This window comes from Macrobrachium rosenbergii, chromosome 41 (assembly GCF_040412425.1).
Source record: "Macrobrachium rosenbergii isolate ZJJX-2024 chromosome 41, ASM4041242v1, whole genome shotgun sequence".
In the NCBI taxonomy this organism is placed as follows: Eukaryota; Metazoa; Arthropoda; class Malacostraca; order Decapoda; family Palaemonidae; genus Macrobrachium; species Macrobrachium rosenbergii.
Genome location: NC_089781.1, coordinates 9,671,625 through 9,682,880, shown reverse-complemented (window position 1 = coordinate 9,682,880; position 11,256 = coordinate 9,671,625). Strand labels below are relative to the sequence as shown.

The 11,256-nt window shown below is 38.7% G+C and overlaps 1 protein-coding gene across 2 annotated transcripts in view; it reads left to right on the top strand.

The window, feature by feature from the left end:
- The window catches only part of LOC136826628 (regulator of G-protein signaling 20-like), a 314,791-nt gene extending 303,892 nt beyond the window's left edge, over positions 1-10,899 (top strand). For both annotated transcript variants that reach the window (XM_067083939.1, XM_067083940.1), the window contains one exon: positions 10,346-10,899. In XM_067083939.1, the coding sequence (XP_066940040.1) occupies positions 10,346-10,555 (210 nt within the window). In that variant the 3' untranslated portion in view covers positions 10,556-10,899. The remainder of the gene's footprint in view (positions 1-10,345) is intronic.
- Positions 10,900-11,256: the final 357 nt, after the last annotated feature.

The window sequence follows — 11,256 nt, the reverse complement described above, 5'->3', positions numbered from 1 at the left end:
GCTAATGACCCAAAGAGCATGTGTCCTTTAGAGGCAATTCGATCACAAACTGGTTATATACAGAACCATTTATCCATTTCAAAGTAAAATTTAAAAAGTGTGTTATAGAGGTCTCAGTGACCTCTCAACCTTTCAGTTTCTTCATATTTGTGGATACACTTCACACTGAAAGCCTTGAAATCCATAAAGGACATGAAACTGCAATTCGAGACCACTTCAGTAAGAAGAAGAGCATGAATTTATTTCAGCTCGTGCTTATCTGTCGCATTGTCACAGACATCAGTCTTCGAACCATACCTGCAAAGGGGAGTTTCTGATTTCACAAACTGACGGTTTTCAAGCATTCAGTGGAATGTATGTCCAAAAATATTAGGATATCGAGAGGTCAAGAGTTAACTGAGACCTTTTCAACGCATAGATCTGGTGAAGTGACCAGCAAACTTAAAAGTCAGGCTGTAAACGAAAAAATTTAAAGTGCGTTTGGCTGACCTCTGTCTCTGATCAGCCTAAGTTCAAATACATTTGGGAATAAAATCTTCATTTCCTTTCAGGTTTCAAGAATTTCAGTTTGAAGCTTGTCCAGAAATAAATGAACTCGGGAATTTCAGAGGTCATTGTGGCCATTATCTATATATATGTATGTATGTTTGTTTGTATGTGTCTAGTATGTGTGGATGGGTGCGGACGTGGGAAATTAAAAAGTAGTTTATATTTGCAAGATGATTTCGGTGCGATGTTAACTTTTGCTCTAAAAGTCATTACAAAGGTAATATTTTTCCTTCTACCCACACCCACTGCGTATACTTAACCCCTTCTTTGGAATGCTCCGCCCACTTTATCTCTCACCCCTTCCCCGCTTACACTGCCAGCCTCGTGTTCCCTCAGCATCGACTGACATTCATTCTCCTCCCCCATTCCAGTAGTATCGCCATCGAAGCGACCCATGACGTCATCGTCCGTGACGTCACGCACCCTTCCTCTATCAACCGGTCTTCTCGTTGGAGTCCGGATATCACGCCCACGCAAGCTCTCGCATCTTGAAATGCTACGCGCATCGCAGGGTGTGGGCGTTACCCAATACAAGAGACACTTTCAGATGCTAGCGTAAAGAAATATCCAAGCATAAAAAGGGAAAAGTAATGGATATGGTTTTAGTCATATCCGATTCAAGGGGAAATACGTGACCGTGTCGGATAGTTTCCCTGATACTGTATCGAATGGCGATATTTTGACCGCTGTTTTTTTTCTTTATATATATATATATATATATATATATATATATATATATATATATATATATATATATATATATATATATATATATATATAACGCTACGCTTCGGCTCTAAAGTATTTTGTAGGCCGTGCCACTTTCAGTGACATTTTGTTGTTATACGAGTCGTATGGAAAACTAATTTTTAGATTATACCTCTATCTTTAGTAATGAATGTTCTGTGATTAAATGATGGTATTCTTGGTAAAAAACTCGAACAAAAGAACTTCACTACTACGTGTTCTTATACTGTAGTAACTACGAAAGGCATTGACAGTTGTTTGTTCTCGCTTTGTTTTAGTTCTCCGACTTGGACGATTTTTTAATATAAAGATACATATCACAGCTCATGGACGTAAACTAACAATATATATATATATATATATATATATATATATATATATATATATATATATATATATATATATATATATATATATATATATGTATGTATGTATATATGTGTGTGTGTGTGTGTGTTTTGTGTATATAATATTGTGTATGAAAATATAAATAAAAAAGGCCATTGTGTATCTATTTTTTATGTTTAGCAGTAATAATCTACGGGTAATGATCTATGGGTAAAAGTAAGATGGAAGAAAAAGAATATGAAAGGAGGTACAGTAAAAGGAACGAAAGGGGTTGCAGCTAGGTGCCGAAGGCACGCTTCAAAGAACCTTAAGCAATGCCTACAGTGCACCGCATGAGGTGTACTGACGGCACTATCCCCCTACGGGGTGAATGGAATGTGGAATGCTTTATTTCTGCAGAGTATACTGTGCTGATTGTGGGTAGTGAGGAGAAACTGCAGAAAATAGTAAGAGGAATTTGAGAGTGTTCGCAAGAGGAGAAAGTTGAGAGTAATTGCTGATGATGAACCTTCTGTATAGGTGCCTGAAGTAGCTATCGTGTGGAGATTCCCTGCACAGGGTATTTATCTTCAATTTATCAGATAAATTATGAATGAAATAGTGACCGTTGCTTTGTTGTGTCTATTGATCCACCCCCTGTTTGAGTAAAGGTTTAATGTCGAATATATGTGTGTTCATGTTTATTAACTGGAGTTATAATGTTTAAAGACACTCAAACATTCATTATCTCTCTCTCTCTCTCTCTCTCTCTCTCTCTCTCTCTCTCTCTCTCTCTCTCTCTCTCTCTCATCTGACCTGAGCAAATCTCGCTAATGCAGCGTCGTTACTAATTGATGTCACACTGCGACAGTTTAATGTTGTTCTTCGAGTTGGGTCGAAGTTGTTTACAGGACTCAGGCACGGTTTTATTATGGCAGGTGGTATCTTTTTTTCTTCTTTTTTTTTTTGCGTGAAGTCTAGACAACAAAAGTTGACGTAGATGTTGACATTTATTATTTTGGGAGTGCGAAGAAGACTTAAGGTACTGCCAGGCTGACGTGAATGCCAGTGTGAATTAGCATTTTGTTATGGGTGATTTTTGTTACCTGTGCATGTGTGTGTGTATACGTGTGAATATGTGTGCATGCCTGTGTAGTATATCTATATATACATGTGTGTGTGCGTGTATATGTACATACATACATACATATATATATATATATATATATATATATATATATATATATATATATATATATATATATATATATATATATATATATATAATCCCAGATCAGTGTCGCAAAATTGATATTAAGTAGTCGGATCCAGTGAAAAAGATAAACATTTAACTGTGTACCAAAGCATCGTGAAACCTCGTCCAATACGTAACTTAAATTTAAGCTTGTCAGGTTAAAGGATTTTATTTTTCATTAAGTTTTTATTATATTATTTCCGATAGTGAAGTTTAAAAGAGGATATATTTCTGCGTGTTTGTGTCAGGGGCGACCTTCCGGAGATGATTAACTTTTAAGAGAAATCGTCGTAGGTTGCCATGGAAACGCCTCAAACTTGAGCCGATTTCTCCAAAAAAGTTGACCAATTCAGTGTATCTGCCAAGTTTCACCTAAATCAGTTCTCGCGTTCTTGAGGTGTCCTGCAAACACACACACACACACACACACACACACCTAAAGATAGGAGTTTTCACGTGTTTAAATACTAGACACTGGAGTGGCATTGCCGGTGATTTGCTCTCTGCTGCGTGTTTTCCTTAAATGGACTCTTCGCGTTTACTCTGGAAATATAGGAAGTAGTTTAGGGACTCGACTGTTTGTGTATATAACATCGACACAAATCTATGGTAAAATTACATTTTTTACATTTTAATTTTGTATTTGTCATTATGTCTTTTTTTTCCTGCAATTAGACTGGCATGGAAAGCGGCAACAGAATTACTCTTTTGATTTACATTACGTCTGTTGGCTAGACAGTCCAAGTACACATTAGTCCTCTTACCACACTTGACCCAGTGAAGCTGGGTGCTTTGAGTAATCGGTCTTGCCCCTACTATTCACCTCCAGTTGTCACCAAAGCCAAGAACAAGAAGGATATTGATATGGGTTGGGTGGGGGAAGGTCTCTTCCTTTGAACCGTGTGCCCAGTCCAGCAGAAAGAATTGAAGAATACCGTTATTGACGAGCTCGGCTCTGCTACGACTGAGTTGTTTTCAGCAGTTATTGGGCTGCACATTTTGGTTGGGTGGGAGGGGGGCGGGGGGTTGCAGTGTCATCCTCCGAGGCTTATGGATCTTCGGATATTGCTTGGTTGCCCGAGAACTTGAGAACTGATCTGCTGCGGACGTTATAAAGCTGGTGTACGATTACAAAGAGACGGGAAGAGAGGTAACTTGCAAGTAACATTGAAGTAATGAAAATACTGAGAAAGTCATTAAATTATATAGACAATACAGAGGAAAGCTTAGAATTCCTCATTGCGAAGAAAATGACCTGAAGTTCTCTGATACCGTAATGAAGAGGGAGGGACTTTGATATAAGAATAACACAGATCAAAGGTGTAACGGTCTCGTTATCTCTAACCTCATGTATGTTGATACTATATTTTTGTGAGCTGAAAATATTTCACATACCCCATCTCGGTTCCTTTTGTTTTCTGGAAAAATTTGGTGCTCTTGAATGTCTCCTTATTTTTATTTTCCCAATGTAATTAATTACTTTTTCCCCTATGTTGGCTACTTCATAAATAAGCTTTCGTGGGTACTTCAACAGAGTTTATGTTAGCCGGCTGACCTCCAATAACTATAGAAACATCAATAAAAGTAAAAACACTAATAGGTATCCAGGTACATTAATAAACGCTCACATACACTGATATACCATAAAAAATTTAATTTTAAGAGTTGGAAACATGAGCAATGCATAGAGTCTACGTAGATGGGGTAAAAAGGTTAGCAAAATGAAAGAATGGATCAGAATTTTCGAAGGAACTGGAAAACGCCAGAGGGAAAAGGAGAGGGAGAGCTAAAAGTGCTGGATACATGGAACCAAATAGGCGTTGGAATCGTAAAGCATTAATATGAAGGAAGTGTGAGTCTAACAAATAGGCGTTGGAATCGTAAAGCATTAATATGAAGGAAGTGAGAGTGGTTTGGAATCAAACATTAATTCAAGGAAGTGTGAGTCTAACAAATAGGCGTTGGAATCGATTAATAAAGCCTGTTCGTCTCCCAAATGTATCCAGCGCTTATGAAGGAAGTGTCCCTAACAAATAGGCGTTGGAATCGTAGAGCGTTAATATGAAGGAAGTGTGGTTTAGTCTTCCTTCAAACCACCCATGTATCAGCGCTTCCTTCCCTACATTAATGCATTACGATTCCAACACCCTTCATTTGGTCCAACGTATCCAGCGCTTTTAGCTCTCCCTCTCCTCTTCCCTCTGGCGTTTTCCAGTTCCTTCCAAAATTCTGATCCATTCTTTCATTTTGCTAACCTTTTTACCCCATCTATATAGACTCTGAGCAATCAACTCTTAAAAGTAATTTTTTATGGTATATCAGTGTATGTTAGCGTTTATTAATGTACCTGTATAGCTATTAGTGTTGTTACTTTTATCAATGTTTCTATGGCTATTGGAGGTCAGCCGGCTAACATAAACTCTATTGAAGTACCCATGAAAGCTTATTTATGAAGTAGCCAACATTAACTACCAGAACATACCTGTTCACATTCAGTAAAAGTTGTTTGAAATTTGTTACAAAAGATCTAGATATGATCTTGATGTCAATACGAACGACTAAATAACCCCCTTTTATTATGAAGTTCGCCATTCCGGCTTCCATAAAGCAAGAAAGCATTTGTAGATTTAGGCAGTGTAGCGGGAATGTATGTCATATTTCTCGGGGGGGGGGGGGGTGGCGAAGGCTTCTTTCAGTCGTTTGTTAAAGAGACACCTTCCCTTTACGTTGTCCTATCTTTCAGTCCAATTGGAAGCGAGGGGTCGCCAGCTCCCCGGGGATTAGTCGTGTTGAAACAAAGAGGACCCCCTTTCCTCTCCCATCACCCACCACCCGCCCCACCCTCACCCCCACCTCACTTTTCTTCCACCTTCATCACTGCCTCCTTGCACTCTTCTTCTTCTTCTTCTTTCTCTCTCCGTTCTGAACCCTCTGGTCCAGCCTATAGCTCTGTGCCTCTGCGTGTCATCCATCTCCTTGTTCTGCCTCCTCTCCTCCTACCTCAGATTCTCTCTCCAGCCAGGTCACCGCAAGTCGTAATCTTGGGGCGCTGAAGCGTGAGCACACCTCCATCGGGACTCATTTATTTAACCCTGTTACCCTCAGGGTTGGCCCGGTCGATGAAGATGGAAAAAAGGTGTGGAGGGAGATATTTGTCCCTAAATGAGGGCGCTAAATAGATTCGCCCGGTACTCTCTCTCTCTCTCCTGCCAGCCTTTCCGTCACCTCCCCCCTCCTCCTCCTCCTCCTCCTCCTCCTCCTCCACCTACCACCTTCTCCACCTACCTCCTCCAGCTTTCTTCCAGCCCTTGTTAGGCCTCCCTCGATGTAGGGCAGCCTCTTATAGTCTCCAGAAGGCAAAAGAAGATGAAGAAGGGGAAGAAGAGGGAGAAGAACCTTATTAGTGTCAAGAGGAGCTTAAGCGACACAAGTCGCTTTTGTCAACAACACTGAGAGATGTAATGGAGCCTGGCTGGCCACCACTCCACCAGTTTCAATGTCTTCTCCTCTCCGCCTTTCTCCTTTTTTAATCCTCTCTCTTCTTCATTTTCTCCCTTATGAAATGACTTCCACTTTCTTCTGTAACGCATGTTGATAACTTACACACTCTGTCAACGCAGCTTATAACTGACGATATATAACCAAGGTCGATTGTTTCCTTAGGTTTTTTTTTATGAACTTGCTCTATTTGCCATTTTTATTATGTACTCGCTGATGAACTGTCGTTTGTATAACACTCAACGGAAATCCTTTTTTTTTCGAATCGGCAATTGAACGACTACGTTGGTATATGTAGAAAATTTTGCCTTTCAGAATCAGCCCGTCACCTTGATCATCAAATTCATTATATCAGCAATAAGGACAAGTAATCAGGTTACCATGGGGAACAATTCTTGTAAGTTTCATGAAAATCGCTTGAAAAACTCTAGCAGATTAGCAATGATAATGAAAAACTTCACGATTATTAGTAAAGGATAGCAACGATACTAACCATTCATTAAGACCCTTGCTTCTAACATCTTTACCTAAGGTATAGATACCAAAAAATAAATCATCTGTCCGCTTGTGTGACTAGTGCCATGCGTATAAAAAATATATGAATAGATCTGTATGGATTTGAAGTTGATTAGAAAACCCTGGGTTATATTAATACTTTTATAACACTATATTGGAACAGAATACCGAATTTTAACAAATGCCATGAATGCAGAGAAAATTATATAAAAAAAAATTGAAGGCTGTTCAGACGGATGGACAGAGAGAGGCTAATGTTCATTCATTATTACAGAGCCCTCGTATTGACGTGCAGGATCCTGATAATAATGATTAGAAATTTTGACGCATCATATTCTCAAACCAATCTTGTATTGTCATGTCACAGGATACTATTTAACACGTCCTAAATCCCGCAGAGGGGTAGTGCCATCAGTGCACCTCATGCGGGGCACTGTAGGCATTACTTAAGGCTCTTTGCATCGTCCCTTCGACCCCTAGCTGTAACCCCTTTCGTTCCTTTTACTACACCTCCTTTCTTATTCTTTCTTCCATCTTACTTTCCACCCTCTCCTAACAATTGATTCATAGTGCAACTGCGAGGTTTTTCTCCTGTTAAACCTTTTAAACTTTTACTGTCAAATTCCGTTTCAGCGCTGAATGACCTCATTGGTCCCAGTGCTTCGCCTATGGCCTAAATTTTATATTCAATTCAATTCAAAAACACGTCCTAAAATTTCCTTTATTCCCCAAAATGCCGAAGTTCATTTATTATTCACTTATTCACGCTTATCTTAGCTTCACCTTCCCCTGCTTTCGTTCCTTCTGGTGTCTGAGGCGCATTTTTGATGCGAGCTGAAAAGATAAAATGTCCTGAGGTGCTTTGTGAAAGGAGCTTGTCAGCGAGTTGTCACCGTTTGCTTTTGTTCCTCAGAAATTTCCAACCAAATGTTAGGTAAGAATCTGTTGTGTATACGTTTTTCCGTTTCCCCGTCCTTTAGATTCAGGAAGAAGAGGAAAAATGTCTTACATCACAAAGATGACAGCTAGTATTAATACCCGAAAACAAAAGAAAAGACTCAGTATATAGTTATACGAATAACTATAATGCATATAATGCTGTTGACTGATCATAAAAATAAATGAAAAAAAAATAAGAGGGCAAGGATGAGGGGAAAAAAATAGTGGCCAACATTTACCTGAGAATCAAGAAACGAAGATGACATTCAGTGAATCTTCCCAGCATGGGTCGACACGGCCGATTTTAAGGAAGAACTAAAGATAGCCTAACATTATTCGACTAACATGTCCTGCCTTTTTATGCGACAGCTGATGAGACGGTGATGTAATGCTCTTGTTTAGATTGAAAGGGGACCATTGTAAGTGATAGATTCGCCCTCATTAATGTTAAGGAAATATATTTACGGGAATTACAACGAAAGTTGGTAGAGGATTCCAAATCCTGAGGGAGGAGGGAAACATTTAACCAAACTAAACAATCAGGAACTATCTCTTCTTAATAAACTTAAAGTATCTTGTTAAGGTTGCACAGGGAGCATCAACTCGTGCTGACATAAGGCTAGCATAATCCAACTACATTCTGGGCCATATACAAAACCGAAAACTTGGATCGACAAGATTATATTTTATCTTATAATTTTATTATTGCACATGTGAGTCTTTGGAGGAATAGGATGGAAAATAAAGACAAAGAACGCGCAGAAAAAGGCAACGTGAAACAGAGAATTCATACGTTATTATATATCTAGATTAGTCTAGACGACATGGACTGCTGTACATATGGACTACATACACACCGTGACGGGACACACGAAATAGCAATGGTGTAATTAACCGAAATCATGACATGACATCCAGAAATATTACTCATAAGCAAAATGATATTAGTAATAATAGTAGTTGTAGAAGTAGTTGTAGTAGTAATGGTTGTTGATATAGTAGTCTATGAGAAATGTGGTTTCACGTGTTATTAAAAAAAAAAAAAATTATTAGCATACGAAGGGGTATTAACCTATAAAATAGACATCTCGTAAAGATAATGAAATGACATACAGGAACTCCATAATTAATGGATCTGGACAGAAAGCATTCATGCAAAAGTTAATGCAAAACGATGCCCGACAGCAGTAGAGATACTGTCGCAGATGATCCAGAAATATATATAAAAAATTCGTATTGAAAATATCAAATCGGTTAAATTGTCTTTTTAAAAAAATTATGTCCTTCGTTTTACCTTTGGTATTGATCTACGTCCTTGTGAAACTGGCTCTGCAGCCTTGCCAAAAGTACGCTACATAATACCATTTTTAATGTCATTTTAAACTGCGGTAGGCGCTTTTAGATGTCCCTTTACGTTACATTAAGCCTCCTTTTTAATGCCCAAACGTTTAAATTACGACTTTTTATTGCCTACTGCTTGACATTATACCCCTTTTTATTCCCTTTACTTTACATTACAACGTTTCAAATTACGCAATTTCGTTGCCTTTAATAACATGCCTCTTTTTAGTACCGTCTGCTGCTGCCTCTAATGTATTGCGTTGTGTCTCTTGTCAGTATCCTCTACTGATGAACTGGGCTCTTGATCAAATTAATCAGCGTTATATGAAAAAAAAAACTTTTTTAACCAAGTTACTCACGGTAGGATGAGGTCTCATGAAGTGGAAATATTAATAAGAAAATTGTGTAATTGATGTCTTATGAATGGTTACATCCCGGTAAGGGATATTTATCTCGTTGAGGCCCGGCCAGTTTTCATTTACATGGTGTAATATGTGTTTTGATGGGGTATTGATCACTGTATTCTGCTCTCTCTCTCTCTCTCTCTCTCTCTCTCTCTCTCTCTCTCTCAAGCTTTCAACAGCCAACTAACAATCATGTACATTTTTCAATGCTTAGGTCAGTGGCGAGATACTGGATAATCAATTTAAATACCCCATCTGTTTCTTTCTCACCCAGTTCAGGGATCGACCGCTGATTTATCCAGTTGTGAGGTGAGAGAGAGAGAGAGAGAGAGAGAGAGAGAGAGAGAGAGAGAGAGAGAGAGACGTAGCTTTAGGATTACTATTATCTTGGTCATCCAAAGCTAAACTGATTTGTGTTGCCTTCTCTTCATCCCACAGGTGTCCTTGGATTCCACTTCATCATATACTAAAATCTTGCCCTTTTTATCCAGCAGGTGTTCTTGGATTCCACCCCATGGTTAATTAAAGCGTCCCCTCTTCATCCCACAGGTGTGCTTGGATTCCACTGCATCATGTACTAGAATCTTGCTCTTTTTATCCCGCAGGTGTCCTTGGATTCCACAACATCGTATACTAAAATCTTGCCCTCTCTCCCGCAGGTGTCCTTGGATTCCACTGCATCGTATACTAAAACCTTGCCCTCTTTACCCGCAGGTGTCCTTGGATTCCACTGCATCGTATACTAAAATCTTGCCCTCTTTACCCGCAGGTGTCCTTGGATTCGCGCGTCCGCGAGATCATCAACCGCAACATGGTCGACCCGACGCCGCACACCTTCGACGAGGCGCAGATGCAGATCTACACGCTCATGCACAGAGACTCTTATCCGCGCTTCATCAACTCGGCCATATACAAACGGCTCGCACAACTCAACAATAACGGGAGCAGCAGCAACAGTAAAAATGAGAGCGCAACATAGGTGTTGTTGGTTCTCTCTCTCTCTTTCTTTCTCTCTCTCTCACTCTCACTCCTCTTTCTCGTCTCTCTGTTCCTCAATGTGTTCTATAAATATGATTATAAATATATAAATATCAGTCTTTCTCACACACACCACACACTGAACTTCCACGAAATAGAAAGAGAGAGAAATAAAAAAAATAATCCGAATATTATATATATGATTAGTCTGTGCTCTGCGAGTGGTTTTCGTTTTCCGTAGTATTTTCTATGATGGGACCAGACACGCGTAGAAAATGGGGGATTACGGTTGGTACTTTGTTAAATAGAAATAAAATATGATAATTAGAAATTTAAAAAAAAAAATGGGTGTTGAAAAATAAAATGTACATATATATAAAAACTGACGGTGGTCACAATCAAATATTGTCGGGATGTCAGTACGTTACCATGGTAACTAACTATTCAAAGTCATTTCAACATGAACACCTTTATTATTATTATAAGCTCCAGTGTTCGTTAAGAAAGGCGGAGAGCTTTATGATACGCACAGACACCACAAAGTGTGATATAAGAATATATATATATATATATATATATATATATATATATATATATATATATATATATATATATATATATATATATAAATATATATATATATAAATCAGCTCAAGGATTTGAGCTAGACCAATGCTTGATAGAGTAGATGTTGTTGTTGTT